General features: G+C 37.6%; 1 protein-coding gene across 3 annotated transcripts in view; it reads left to right on the plus strand.

Moving 5' to 3' along the window:
• The window catches only part of PRKD3 (protein kinase D3), a 44,032-nt gene that overhangs the window by 15,528 nt on the left and 12,886 nt on the right, over window positions 1-15,618 (plus strand). For all 3 annotated transcript variants that reach the window (XM_033053785.2, XM_033053783.2, XM_033053786.2), the window contains 8 exons: window positions 846-977; window positions 1,648-1,805; window positions 3,981-4,170; window positions 6,860-6,937; window positions 8,536-8,719; window positions 10,228-10,351; window positions 13,113-13,190; window positions 14,820-15,096. In XM_033053785.2, the coding sequence (XP_032909676.1) occupies window positions 846-977; window positions 1,648-1,805; window positions 3,981-4,170; window positions 6,860-6,937; window positions 8,536-8,719; window positions 10,228-10,351; window positions 13,113-13,190; window positions 14,820-15,096 (1,221 nt within the window). The remainder of the gene's footprint in view (window positions 1-845; window positions 978-1,647; window positions 1,806-3,980; window positions 4,171-6,859; window positions 6,938-8,535; window positions 8,720-10,227; window positions 10,352-13,112; window positions 13,191-14,819; window positions 15,097-15,618) is intronic.

Genomic DNA, 15,618 nt, shown 5'->3' on the forward strand with positions numbered 1-15,618 from the left:
GTTTCAGGACATGTCTAAGATGTTCAGTAATTGATCATTTTATTTTGAGCTTTTCATTGTTTCTGGTGAATATTTGGAGAATTTGTTGTCTGTCTTTTGACAGTCTGACAGTTTCCTGACAGACAGACCACCCAAATTTTGAAGGCATTTTGAAGACCTATAAATCTCTTTCAGTAGGATTTTAAAAATAAGAATCTGAATAGAAAATGTTAGTACATATCTGATCAAAAAATAATAGCCCTCAGGGCAAGGTAATGTTGATGTAAAATATCTGGAGTTTTTTTGTTTTTTGGGGTTTTTTTTCCTCGAATCAACAGGACAAAAGTAATTTAAATATATCTGTGCCTGGAAAAGAATATTTAGTGTTCTGTGGAAACTATACCTACAGTTCTGTTTTGATACACTGAGTTTAGTCAAATAAACTTTTACTGCAAAAGTCCTTTAGAACATAAAAATCTATCTTGTAGAATCATATTTTTTTTTAAATTTTGTAGCTGTTACAAAAGAACCTGAAACTTAAGTTGCTCTTTCAAATGTTTACTGTTGCTTTTAGCAAAGCTTGTTATACCTGCTTTCAACTTAGTGAGGTTTTCACCAGTGATTCATACTGTTGATTAGTTTGGGCCATTAGCCTACAGAGTTCAATGGATATTTTTCCTCAATAAAAATGTTTGCTGAAAACTATGCAGTCTCCTAAATGCATATTTAAATGACATACAGTAAAATGCTGGTTTCTAAATAGCTTGTTAGCATTCTTTAAATTAGCCATTTTTAAAACATGTTCTTCCCATAAATCCTGGTTGATCCTGTGGCAAGAGCTTTAATTTACTGCAATTTTTTAAAAGCTTTGGCTACAGTTGAAGATTTCCAGATTCGTCCTCATGCACTTTATGTGCATTCCTACAAGGCTCCTACTTTTTGTGACTACTGTGGAGAGATGCTTTGGGGTTTGGTACGACAAGGATTAAAATGTGAAGGTAAGTCTCTGATATTTAGTGTGTTTGAGTGTGTGTGTATCTATATAAGATGAGGAAGAAGAAGTTGTATTGTGTTTGGTATGTTAGCAAGTGATAAATATTGTATTTCATAGCGGGAAGGGTTTGTGCATTGGAAAACCAAAGTTCTGATCTTGGCATTAATGCAAACTGTGCGTGATTTTGGGCTAATGACTTAAGAAGTATTGTTGTTTCCCACTTTGAAAAAAATTAGCTAGCTTACAACCTTGTGTTCTTTGCACAAGGAACACATAGTTTGGAGAGACTCCCAAAGGGGAATCCCTTTCCTTATGGCTTTCATCCAGCTGGCTGTGGAGCTCTCTGCAGCCTGCTGTCAGGTACTCACTCTGCCTTCTCACTGAATTCTTCTTGGGTCTTGTGCTCCAAAGTGAGGGAGTGGTGAAAGCCCTCCTGGTGGTGGGAGATAGCTGATTCCAAGTTCCTTGTTACTAGAAGTGGGCTTACTGGAGAAAAAGCTGTTTCTGTGAATCGCATAAAGAATACTAAAATAAGGGAATTTGACATAACAATCAATTTCTGCCTTTAGTATTTTCCTGGGTTATCTTTTAAAACTGCTTTATCAAATTATTAGTAGTGTTTTTGTTACTTTGAATGTTGGGACTTTTTTTGAATAAACAAACTCCTCTTCCAGGTTGTGGCTTAAACTACCATAAGCGATGTGCCTTCAAGATTCCAAACAACTGCAGTGGAGTGAGGAAGAGGCGCCTGTCTAACGTGTCTTTACCGGGAGCAGGGCTTTCAGTTCCAAGACCAGCACAAGCTGAACACACATCCTCTGCCTCTGAAGAGGTATGTAATGTGAAAGGAGAAACAATTTCTGTTTTAAATTCTTTTACCTCTGGAGAACTTAGTGTTTTAAGTGGCTCATGATGAGTTTGTGGGAGTCCAGCTTAACCATTATGATTGGTTTTAGTGACTTTTAAAATATGGTGATTCTTAGACTGTGATACTTATTGTGTATTATTACTGTGAGAGATGAAACAGGAAATAAATTATAAATTTTATGTTTAATTTTTTATTAGCCTTTCACTCATGGTTGTATGAAATCTTGAGAACTTTGGCTTCAGAATGATAAACATCCTGCCTTCTTAGTAATGCAGATTAATTCTGTAATTATTGCATCAACATAGATTGGTTACTTGGCCAAAGCAATACAAATTGTAAGCTTTAATACTGGGGAAGATTCTTCCTGATCTGCTGTTAAGCTTTTCACAGAGTTAATCCAAAAAACCCCAAACCCTGTCAAGCAGTGTGTAAGGGATGAAAGGCTTACAGTAAAAACAGACATCCATAGTAGTTCTTTGTTACGATGATTGCTGAGAGGTTATCAATTACATAACAAATATCAATTATCAAGTATATCCCAGCTATATTGGGATCATAACACAGGGCAGGCAGTGATTAAATCCATTTTTTTGTGCCTTAGTCTTTTCTATTCATCTGTTACTTTACACTGTAATTATTCTTACCACAGATTAAAATACAAATCATATACTCTAGTTCAAGAACATATTTTTTTTAGCTAGAAACTATAAAAGCCTAATCTTGATTAATGAAAAATATTTATTTTCAAGTTTATGACTACTGGTATATTAATTCAGTGAACATAGAATTGTAACTATATATCACAAAATTTAACTTTATGATTTTTATGTGCATGTTTGGTACCTTTTTGATACCTCTCTGTTTTACTCAGTGCCTTTTCTGTTTTAATTGCTGAAGTTTTTCTTTTAAATTAAAATAATTTTTTTGGGGGGGGTTAATTTTCAAAATAATTTTTGAGTTTTCTAAACATTTTTGCCTAATCTAGTAAGCTATCCAGCATGCTATACCTTGCTTCTGAACACTGATAGCTTGAGGTGGTGATTGGAATTTGGTTTGCCTGCCTCCAGTGTTTTTCATTTTACTCTCTCTGTGGAGGTTTGTATGTGCTATCTGAACCTTGTCAGGTTTGCTTAAAAATTAAATGTCATGAGTGAATTTCTATCATTTTATCTTCTGTGGAAATAAAGGTTCATATATAACTTCCTGCTTTCTGCAAGGCTTTTCCATCTGGTGTTTTCATAGTTTTGTTTTACAATGCCACAATATCCTCTTAAAGCTTCTTGGCCAGGCTGCTTTCTTGTCTGTTTACTTTTGGAGCCAACACCTCCCTTACAGCCCCACTGACATTTTTTTTCATCCATCAGGACCCCCAAGTCCTTCCCAGCAGGGCTGGCACCAATCTGCAGCCTGTGTTGATACAAGGAGGTGCCTCAGCCCAGGTGCAGTGCCAGCACTTGGCCTTGTTGAGCCACATAAATTTCCCATGGACCCATTTCTCAAGCTTATCCAGGTCCCACTGGATGGCATTGTACCCCTCCAGTGTGCCAGCTGCACCACTCCTCTGGGTGACATCCACAAACTTGCTGAGGGTGCACTTGCTCCCAATGACTGTCTGTCACTGGTAAAGACTTTTAATAGCTCTGGTCCCAGTATCAGCCCTCAGGGACACTACTTGTCACTGATGTCTGTCAGGACTCTGAGCCATTGACCACTGCCCTTCTGGATGTGACCATCCAGTCAATTCCTTATTCTCCTAAAAGTCTGCCCATTGAATCCATCTCTTCACCTTTAGAGTGAGGGATGTTATGGTGGCCATATCAGAGGCTTTACAGAATTCCAGATAAATTACATCTGTAGCCTTTTTCTTGTCCACTAGTGGAGTCACTCCATCATGGTAGGCCACTGGCTGTCCCGAATCACTCCCTGTCCTTCATGTGCTTTAACATAGCTTCTAGTAGCATCTCTGTGATCTTCAGAGAGGAGGCTGAAAGGTCAGTGATTCCCAGGGTTTTCCATTCTGTCCTTTTTAAAAATGGGTGCAGTTTTGGCCTTTTTCCAGTTCACCTGACTGCTGAATTTCAAAGCAGTCATGGCAGTGGAGCTGTTCTGGTGCCAATTATGTGCCCTTCTTTATTCCAGCGTTGCTGCCCAGAACCTAGTAAAAGGATTCCCTCTTGGAGTGGCCGCCCCATCTGGATGGATAAGATGGTGCTTTGCAGAGTGAAGGTCCCACACACCTTTGCTGTTCACTCTTACACTCGTCCCACCATCTGCCAGTATTGCAAACGGCTACTTAAGGGCCTTTTTCGTCAAGGAATGCAGTGCAAAGGTAACCATTTAATTTTCTACTGTAGCAGTACATTTCAGTAAAGGTCTTGTATTTAAAACTCATTGCAACTTAGGTGGCTGTGTACTGCAAAATAGAGAAATGTAATTTTTGAAAACTTGCATAATTTTCAGAAGATCACAGCAGCCCTCATTTTCATTGTGGTGTGCTGTGCATTGTACATTTTTCTGAAAAATAAGATTTGTGTAGATTGAAATTGAAAAACTGTAATTCTAGAAGGATAATTATGACTTAATAAAAATGGAAAATACTTCCTTTTGTTCAGTATCTGTATTCTAGACTGACCACTAAAGAATCTGTGAGTTTTCATTGTATGATTCTAGTACAGGATACTCCTTTTGGAGCTAGGTGCCTGTGCTAAACTTGCATGGTTTTTATATAGCGTACGTTAACATGCATGATTTCAGTTCTCAGGCTCTTCCATGTGGTTCCTAGGGCACACTAGTGTGATCTCCTTCTGGCCTTTTATTACTAGTAGTGCAGATCTGTCAGCTTTGTTGCAGGAAACAAAAGTCTGGTGATGAATCATAAACATTAATTTGGAAAGGAGTTTCCATTTCTCTCGTGTAAGCTTGTCAAACAGGAGTATTGAAGGTCAGCTTTTTGAGCAGGGGCACTTAATACAGAGAGAAAAAATTGTAAGCTTTACAGCTATGTTAACTTTTTTTACTAGTAATACTGCTGTCTCATGTAAGTAAGGAAGTAGTTTTATCTTTCATTTCTGTTGTTATTTGCAGTCTTTGTAGTCTGTTTGAAGTCTGCATCCTGAACTGGTTTTGATAATTTTTCCAGTCAGCATGTCTCTTGGATGCACATGATACAAAAATAATGAAGCCTGAAAGAGATGCCTTGTGGTTTTAACATACAAATGCTGCTGGCCATATACAATTGCTGTGACTGTATCCAGCTGAACAAATGGGGGTACCACATCAGTTTCAGGGAATTGACTGATACTGGATAAAAGTATTATTTGTATGCATTTATGCATGGAAAACAAACCTAGAGAAATACTCTGTTTATGTGCAGGACAGAAATAAATGTCTTTATAGGCCTCAATTTATGCAGTAGGATCCTATACTTATTTTGACTATATCAGGAATCAATTCCAAGCAGTTCAAATATTTTCATACTACCTTCTCTTACAAATTCTTAAGGTTTCCCACCTTCTTATGCACATTTACAAAGCTTGGGGTCTTTTAGCTAGTTTTATGTTTCTGATTACCCATAAGAGCTCTGGATTTATTGATTTATTTCAGTTTTCTGTTTGGGCTCTGAGGATGGTGTTTGAGATGCTAAGGCTGTATTTGTGGTAATAAATTAAATGTGCCCAGAAACATTCCCGGACACTGATGTCAGCTGGGACAGAGTGACCCATGTTCATGGACAAGTTTTCTCAGCAACCCAGCCTGGGTGGCTCTATGCAGACTGCCTGTTTGGAGCAATTTCATAGGATACTCTGGTTTATGAGCTAGATCTTGGAACGGTTTGGGATTATGCTAATGCTGTGGGCCAAAACCATGCTAGGGGATGTTTGTAGCTGTTTACTAGACTAGAGAATTGCATTGCAGTATCCAGGAATGTTTCTGAATGTAGTTTAATTTATTAGGATAGATTCAGTCTTCTAGTTTCCTGACAGGATTTGAAATGTCTCTGTTTGTTCCAGCCTCCTTTAAAGTAGTGAAGTAATTATATTCCATAATATGGACTGAAGCCAAGGCTGTAAAAAAGACTGTTCATGGGTCTCCTAGCATGCACTTTCAGGCACTCAGAAGCTTAGCAATATTGTATTCTGCTCCAGAATTAGGCTCCTCTGCTACTTAAAATGGAGAGATGTTCTTTCTCTTGTCTAGGATTAAAAGAAAAACATTTAGCCTGCATTGGATAGCAAAAAGAGGCTAAATTATCAGTGTGAAAACAATTGTGGGAGCAGTAGGGAGTTTTGAAATTCATGGTGTTGATGGAGTTGGAAATCACAAGGATGCTACTAATAAAGGAAATTCCTGTTAATACCAGTAATGTTGTATGCTGGACTTTGTTCGGTAGGCTGTGTCTGATAGCTTGGGTGCAGAAATGGCTCACATCCAGGTGAGATTCCATCTCCACATCAGGCCAAATCGGGACATAACGTTATTCTGTCTGCCCCATGTCAGCAGGAAATGGAGCTTGAGCAGTCAGGCAAATCTGTAACCTGAATGAGAGGGAAACTAGACTTCAGGATTTGCTGCAGAACATATTTGCTCTGATGTAGTTGAGTGATCATAGAGGCCTCTGATGTCTGCAAGTTGTAGTTGGCAGGTGGGGAAAAATGTTAGAGATGACACAGTGAAATCATATAGCAGTGGAAAAAAGGATGTGGAACAAATGAAAGAATGGGCCAAGTTACATCATGAGGGAAAAAATAGCTGCAGAAAAAGCTACAGAAGTAGCAAACCATTTTGTACTGGAAGGGGAAGTACTGACATAATAAATAATGGTGGGACAAATCAACATATGACATAAGGACAAGATTGGTAGTTTCCTGCTGGAGGTGACCTCATTGGTGCTGTCTTCAGTTACATGCAAATGTATGAATCTGAACTGAAGTTTGTGTTGGAAGATGTGAATGATAAATGTTCGTGTCTGGGTGGGAGTGGGGTTCTGGTATCATGGGCTTATTTATCTGCTATTTTAGATTGCAGATTCAACTGTCACAAACGCTGTGCTCCTAAAGTACCTCGAGACTGTCTTGGAGAGGTTATTTTCAATGGAGGTAAGATGAGAAACATACTTTCAAATAGTGAGAGATCTTTTGAGGCTGAATAAGATGCATTAGTATTTAACTCCTTCATCTCTGAATATTTGAAATATTTTAATTTGTCCTACACACTGGTGACTTAAATTTTACTTAGTCAGTCTTGAAGAGTTCACTGTCCTTTACTTGGGATTGCTCAAGGGGAGTGAAAAATCCAGAAGCCACACCAATGTACAAATATGAAGACCTATTGTGATCAGTCTGCTCATTGTTCACCAAGAAACAGATACTTAAAAACACTAATATCTGAAGACTCGTACCATTTTTTACAACTTTCTCATATCCATGAGTTTTACTAGCCAGAGTTAGCTGAGGTGTTAGAGATAAAAGAGAAAGGAGAAAAACCCCAAGCCAAACCAAAAGAAAGAACTCCACTCTAAGTTCTGGAAACTTTCCACTCTTAAGTTCTGGAAACCTCAATGAAGTAGGACTGCTTTCTGAACAGATCTTGCAGAATTGAAAGAGGAGTGTGCAGAACACTTTGTGGAAGAATATTTAGAGTATTTTTATAAGTGTTAAGCTGATGAAATATGGGATAGATGAGCATATAAGGATTAAAAACTGATTGAATGGGTGGGTCTAGAGAGTGGTTATGGATGGCAAGTAACTTGTGCTGTACCACAGGGACTGACAAAGGGCCCAGCCCTGTTCATCATCTATTAATGATCTTGATGGGATCTTGTTCTTTCTCCCACTCTTAATTGAACTCACCCCAGGTGAGTTATACAAACACACAACCAACCCCTACAAACCAACAAACAAACAAAAAAACAACCATAAAAAGGCTACAGATGAAGATATTTTTATGTCTTAATTCTTAATTTTCCACAGTACCAGTTGTACAGCTTTTGAAAACACTAAATTTCTGCCTGCAGAAAATTAGAGGTGAATAAGACCTGTTCTGCTTTTCTCTTTTCCTGCAATTCCGCACCCCCCCCTTTTCTTTCTTACTTTTCTTATTATGGACTACGAAAGCAGGGAGAAAAGAGTTGGATTTCTGTTAATGGAGAATTTCATTTGCACAGGAATAATTCTCTGGGTCATCTCTAACCATCGAGAGGTTACTTTGTCCTAATTACTTGTGGAACAGAATTACAGTAATTTCACGACCACAAGGCGCACCGGACTATAAGGCGCACCCCCCGGGAGTCAGCAAAATTCACAACTTTGTGCATTATATAAGGCGCACCGGACTATGAGGCGCACTTCCAGGTTTGGGGGAAAATTTTAATCAAAAGGGTGCGCCTTATAGTAGTGAAATTACTGTACTTAATGAGATTTAGGTTTAGACTTTAAGCCTTTCACTCTATTGCTTTCAGTATGATTCGTGTTTTAATTGGCTCTCTCTTGCCTTGGCATTTAGCAAAATGAAATTGATAATGTTCATTAGCATACTCTACATCTTACAGCAAAAATGTGAAGATTTTTTATGTTGTGATTGTAGTTTTATGTTTATTTCTGTAACTGTGAACTGGAAAGAAAAAGTGGGTTTTGGAGGATTTTATTTTTTTATTAGTTGTGTGTTTGAAATAATGTTTGACTTGGGTTGTTTCCAGAACCTGCTAGCCCAGGCCAGGATTTGGATATGCCAATGGAAGTTGATAGCAGTGAAATGAACAGTGATGGTAGTCGAGTTCTAGATGATGCTGAAGAGCCCTCTCCTCCAGAGGACAAAATGTTTTTTATGGATCCATCTGACCTAGATGCAGACAAAGATGAGGAAGCTGTCAAAACAATCAGGTAAGTTATAGGATGGATTTCTTTGCTCAGGATGTCCATTGCTCAATATTGTGAGCAAATTGTTTCCAATTAGCCCAGTTCTATTGCTGAAAGTGTATTTTCCCTTTGTGTGGAGTTTTTTTTTTTTTTTAGCTTGAAAATAGTTTGTGAAGTTTTCCTGTCTCAAGAAAATCTGAAACATAAATACGCTAAAAGAACATAGTCTCTTCTAGTTGAAAAAAGCGTTATGCTGTGACAGTTATTGAAGAAACACAACCGAATTATCAAAGCAGGGTAAAACCTATGGCTTAACAAAGCTAGTGCATTGTTAAGGTCTCTGTGACTTGAGCCTAATTTAGTTACTGTTAGATATGGGTGGATTTAAAAGGCCTTTGTTGGCATGTTTTAATTTTGGCATTATAGTCTATGCATGTTATGCAATAGTTTGCATTATTTATCTTGAAAGTGGTTTTTCTGAAGTCTTTTATGCAATAACTGTTAACATAGTTCCTTAAATCAAATTTGATCTTTTAAATTTTCTATTATTCTGAGTAGCATCATCCTGATTTTCTTAGTCATTCTTAGTAAGATAAGTGCAGTTGTATTCGGTCAAACCAAACATCACTGTGGCTCAGGGCTTAATAGCAAATTTGTGAGAGAGAGCCTAAAATGATACCTCCCAACTTTCAGTGATTTATAGCTGAAGGATTTCCTGAGTGGGAAGCAACATCTACCTCTAAGTGGGATTTTTCCATTTATTTCTAATTGGATTTGATACAATTCAGGCTTTTGTCATGACAGCATTCTGTAATGTAACACCATGCCATGTTAAAGCATCCTTACATTTTTTGTTTAGAAACTACCTCACAATGTGTGTTTACAGACGTGTCTGTTAGTGCCACATGTGGAGCTCTGGTGTTAGGCAGGTACCTTGGTGGTTGGCTTCATTTTCAGTGCTGTTAAAACCTGTAGGTTTAATTAATGGCTGTCTCAGAATACTATAGATTATCAAACCCTTGTCTGCAGGACAGGTAATATACTTTAGCATTGATAGAATTTTCTAGTGCTGTTGTCATTTGAGTTAACACACTCTGGTTTATGTTTTTGTGATTTGAAAGCTTGCTTTAATAGAGACCTTCATTAAGAGCAATATTATGAAGCAGCATAATCAACTTACATAGACAAGAAGAAATGATAATTATGCTGATGTTTTATATTATTTTAATTATATTTGTGGTGTAAAATAGCATAAAAGATCAGCAGTCTCAGCAAATTGTTTTGAGAGAAGGTGATTTCTGTGGGTATCCTCATTTCAGTGTGTTTGTTTGTCTTCTCTGTTCCTTAAGTACTGCAATACTTGCCCTTGGAGAGCTAGTAGGAGCTCAGATACCTTGTCAAATTCATCCATCAACTAAATCTGTATGGTGTCTGTTCCTGAAACTTAGGGATTAAATATGTAAAACGAGTACAATTGCAGTACTGTTGTATTTTAACTTGTTACATATTAAACTGTTGTATCTTCTTTTTAGTCCTTCAACAAGCAATAATATTCCTCTCATGCGAGTTGTACAGTCAATCAAACACACGAAGAGGAAGAGCAGTACAATGGTGAAAGAAGGATGGATGGTCCACTATACTAGTAGAGACAACCTGGTCAGTTACTTTAGTTTCTTCCTAAATTAAGTTATTTCTCTAAACTAGTGTACTTTATTTCTGATTTAGAGTATAATTTGAAAGAACTTAGCTGTGATGTTCATTATAAAGAACTCTGGTTCAAGGGAGAAACTGCAATTTATTCAAAATTCTTCATGTGGTGATTGAACAGTATTTTTCCTTCTCCTCTTTAAGAAGAAAAAGCATCTCTACATTGTCTCAAATGAATTGCATGTGTACTATTCCAACTTTCCCAAGAAGGTAACTTGGAATAATTTGCTTCTGTCTTCTTTCTCTTTAGGAGTTGAACTAAATACTTGTGTCTCTTTTTCTATTCTACTATGTGAAAAGGTGGAAAGCATAAGAATATTATGTGTACTGAAATGGTTGATAATATTATTCTAATGATCTAGGTGTTTGTGAATAGGTATGTGTAGATATGGGAGTCTTTAATTCCTCTAGCAATTCACTCTAAGAGTTGTGGCTTGACTGTATGTCCTTGGGTATGCAAACATCCTCCAAAAAGACTGTGTTGTTTGTTGCCAGTGCTTTCAGTAATGAGCTCCTAATTGAGTAGGCAAGCTGCTTGGTTTTGTGTATTGAGGAGAAAGGCAAGGCAAAATAAGGGCTCCTTAGTATTGTCTGATGAGAGGAAGTGAATCCTCTTGTTTTTTGGTAGATGAATGAAAAGGATGAATTTAAGAAGTTCCTAGATGTCATGGGAACATTGTGGCATATTGGGACTGTCCATGAAAGGCAGCAGAAATACTTTAACATTCTTTATCTCTGTGGCATCTGATTGAAAGAGACTTAAAGAATTTAGAGAAGCCAAGTTATTTTAATTCTGATGAAATCAAGTTGAGGGGTGATAATAGGCAGCTCAGACTACTGTAATGTTTTCACTTTTTGTGATGGTCAGCTAAACTGATTGCTGTAAATAGTCTTTGTGAAACTACCTTAAAAACCTTTTTATAAGGTACAGTTTTCTAATTCCTAGATGTATTTATCACAATCCAAAAAAAGTATCTAGTGTATTTTAGATGTGGTTACAGCCAAGACTACATAAAAGTCACAATTATGCTCAGCTGCTCTGGAAAAACTAAGGCCAGGTAGCAGACAGAGGTGAATAGTTCTAGCAGAACTGTTCAGGGCAAACCTGGTATTCAGGTCTGATTTAAACTTTCAGTACAACCAGTATGCTTTTCCATGGACTTTTTTTTTAACCTCCCCTTAGAACAGTGATCTGATGAAACACCTTAGGTTAGTTTGATTTTCTTCATCTGTTAGTCTGGCTGCTCCCTTGATGACATCAACTGAAAAAGGCCAGTCAAATGGAGTATGCTGACCCAAAGCAAGGTACCTCCAGCCAAACAAGATCTCACAGAGCTTCCTAAAGGGAGGAGACTTCCGTGTTGGGCATTACAACATCGGCTATTTCCCTTGACCGTTCTGTTCTCAGCATGTCAGACTGTTTCCTATTCCTGAAACAACTGGGCTTCCTATCAGTTCCAGACAGGTTCATTTTAACAGCAGGATCTGTGTGCTTCTTGTGCTCCCTGGTTAACAAGATGTTTCACTCTTTAAAATAAGGAGTTTCTATGTCACCATCTTTACTCTTTTTCTGACCCTGGTCCCATCATTTCTCAGAGTATAGTATGGGGCAGATTATGAATACCTGAGGAAGTGACTAGCCTTTTCCTTAATTACTCTCCTCCAAACTCTTTCCTGATTCATGTTTTAAAGAAGCATATATGTCAAAATGAGGGGTTTACCCTTTTGGTTTTACCCACTGTCCCAGTGCTGTCTAGGAATTTCTTTTAGTCAAATCCATTTTTGATCTAGTTTTCTTTTTCTAGCTCCTATAGGTTGATTTAGCTTCTCCCTGACTGAAGTGATTTAAGCTCTGCTTAAACATGGCAAAAAAGCACTTTTCTTTTAATACAACAAAGTTTATAAAATATAAATATAATAGAGTAATATTTCAAACTTTGTCATCTTAAGTTAGAGTTAAGGGTCTTGGATTTTTGTCCCAAAAATTGAAGTGGTTTTCTAACTATATGAGTGTGGTGCAAGCAAAGTGTCTTAGATTCAAACAGCCAAATTAGCTTTCTAAGAGTTTCTTTGTTTTAAGGAATATTCTTCTGCCTAAATTGCAAGACAGTTATATACAACAGTTAATCCATGTTACTTTTTGGTGGGGCAGATTTCTTGTTGGTGGATATTTCCAGCAAATGGCTATTTAGTCTGTCTTGGTGGCTTCCTCCACTCCCCTAAGTATTTTTTTTTTCATTTGAATCTCATGAAATGTGTATGTTTTGCCACTGTATTGACAAAAGAATTAAGGACTTGTTAGGCTTGCTCAGTGCTTGAACCTTTGCTGTGTTGGTATGAGGGCATAGAGGGAGAAAGCATGACTCCCACAGCTGTCACTAAATTTAACTGATTCAGATTTTGTGAGAATATGCACCTGGAGTGAAACCTGTCTAGTAACTGTTTTCTCCTGTATTAGGTAACTCCTGTTGTCACTGCTTTTGCTGTAAGTGATATTTTTGCTAGTTTGTGGAAATAATTTTTGAGCTTCTTCAATTAAAAGTCTTTATCCCCAAAGTTTATTTTTTCATTTCTGTACGTAAGATAAAACTGCACATTAATTTTGAATGATTATCACAGTAATCTTAAGCATTTTAAAATTTAAATAATGAGATAGCAAAAGCCATGTGAGAGGTTTATTCCTTATGTAATTGTACTGTACATTTTGTAGAGAAAAAGACATTACTGGAGACTGGACAGCAAATGCCTCACACTATTTCAAAATGAATCTGGAACAAAATATTACAAGGTAATTAATGATGAGTAATAATTATGTTTCATTTGATTTATTCAGTGCTTTATAGATATGAAATCTACTTGTGAGCTGTTTATGTATTATCTCCATTTTCCCATCTCTTTTTGAATCAAAACTGTGACCAGGTTAATTGTTGCCCAAAGCCTGTAAGTGAGAAGGACCAAGACTAACTCTGAGAAGTTGCTTGCAGCTCCTGCTCTAATTCCCTTGAGTATGTCTCTCCTTACATTTTTGCATGTACTATTCTCCTGAATTACCTGGCATATTAAGCTTTCCTCACAATTACCAGAGAATTTCTTTGGCCACGAGTTGAATGAAGGCTTGGATTTTTGTATTCTGAGTAGTGACTGAAAGTTTGCATGCTTATGTGTTCTAAACATTCCTCAAATTAAATTACTTCCTATTGTACAACTGAAAGTTTCAAGCAAGATTTACAGGAAAATTTACTGTATAGCCTTATGTTTATGTAAATGGAGCTTAGTGTATTGTCAATGTAGGACTGTGTTTGGTGGTGGAATATTCAGAAAATGCATTTGAATGTGTAAACAGGACTTTTCCTTTTCTTGTTTTATACCTTTAGGTGGGGGTCCAAATCTTGCAGCTTCTTCCTTTATAACATCTCTAAGATCAAGCCTTTTCTCTGTACACCCAGCTAAACTTGCTCAGATCCTTTTCATCCCTATCTTGACCAATGCAGTCTCTTCTCAGACCTCTCTGATACTTGTATTGCCCTGTGCATTCAAAACACAGCTGGTAAAATATGTTCCTTGCTTGTTGCTCCGTTATGTCACTGCTTTTAGTCCTTTCACTTGCCCCTTTGCATCCCTTGTCTAAACTGCTTGGATCTGATTGTTTGTCTTTGCCGTTAGAGTAATTCACAGTTTTTGCCTTTACATTTGTTTGCTCTTCATCTCAATGAACTGCTGTCTCTTATCCTCCTAATGCCTGCCTGGTGTTCACTTGCTCGTTCACTACACTTACAAGTTACATGCACCTGTACCTTTCCATGGATGTGGAATATCCTCCTCCAACTAGTGTGAACTTGAAACCATTTCTTCCTTCAGATCTATTCTGTAATACTCTTATACCATGGTCTTAAACTGACCAGGTAGAGGTTAATATCTGTATGCAGAAAATATCTGCTAATATCTGTATGAAAGAGAATCTTTACCCAAAACAATTCTGATGCACAAAGCGGTGCTTATTGATTAGCATGTATAACTGCATCCTCTGCTTAATGTTTCACTTTTTTTCCCCTCATGCTCTTCTCTGCCTAAGCTGTATAAACTGCAAGGGGAAAATGGTCATTCTCTAGTTGTGCATCACTTACCCATGCAATGGGGGTGTGTCTCATGATGAATATAAATCCAGTTTGAGTAGAAAATAGTAGTTGTGTAGAGAGAACTGTGGTGGGCCTGAAAGTCTGTCTAGGCTTGTATATAGGAATTCAGAAAACTGGGTGGGCAATGGTCATGTGCAGTTTATTTATGAAGCTTGGTGTTTTGGCTTTGGTTTTTCAGTATACTTGATCTGGTTTCTTTGCAACGCTTGAAGTTGTGAGTGTTAGTATACAAAAATATTATGTGCGTTTTCATTTCTTAATTTTTTAATATCTTTCTTCAGGAGATTCCACTTTCAGAAATTCTCCAGGTGACTCAGCCTCGAGATTTTTCACACGTGGTGCAGGGCAGCAACCCCTACTGTTTTGAGATCATCACTGACACGATGGTGTACTTTGTTGGCGAGAACAATGGCAGCACTCATCACAGTCCAGTTCTTGCTGCCTCTGGAGTTGGACTTGACGTAGCTCAGGGCTGGGAGAAAGCCATTCGCCAGGCCTTGATGCCAGTCACTCCTCAGCCTAGCGTTTGCACTGCTGCAGGACAAGGAAAAGATCACAGTAAGCAGGCAGACAAGGCGCTGCTGTGCATGTGATTCCTTTGGGAAAAGTGCTTATTTAGAGTGAAGTGTTGTCTGTTGATTATCTGCTGAATTGGGTCCATAATTTTCCATGAGTCTCTAAAAAGTGACCCTCAGGGTTGTGGAGGGTGGGCAAATCCTTTAATCTGTTGTAGCAAGAAGTAGTAAAGAATCAGATTTATAATAGGAATGCAGAATGCAGAGTTTTATTTGGGACCACTAAGAACACATACAGATATAAAAAGGGAGCACAGAGTAGATATTTCTAATGTACATAACTAGATAAATACATTCAGATTATATGCATACACTTTGAAAGGACTAAATTTGGATGGTTTTTGATGTTAGCGCCTATATATATGTATATTTTTAAAATTCTGTGAGATGTCAGTAGCTGAGGAGAAGGAGTTAGTGTTGCAATGTAAATACCATCAGTGATGTAAAAAACTTTTTCTGAGCTGTGGGTAGTTATAAAAAGTACCCTGTTGTTTTTATGTACCTT

Source organism: Catharus ustulatus, chromosome 3 (genome assembly GCF_009819885.2).
Source record: "Catharus ustulatus isolate bCatUst1 chromosome 3, bCatUst1.pri.v2, whole genome shotgun sequence".
NCBI lineage: Eukaryota > Metazoa > Chordata > Aves > Passeriformes > Turdidae > Catharus > Catharus ustulatus.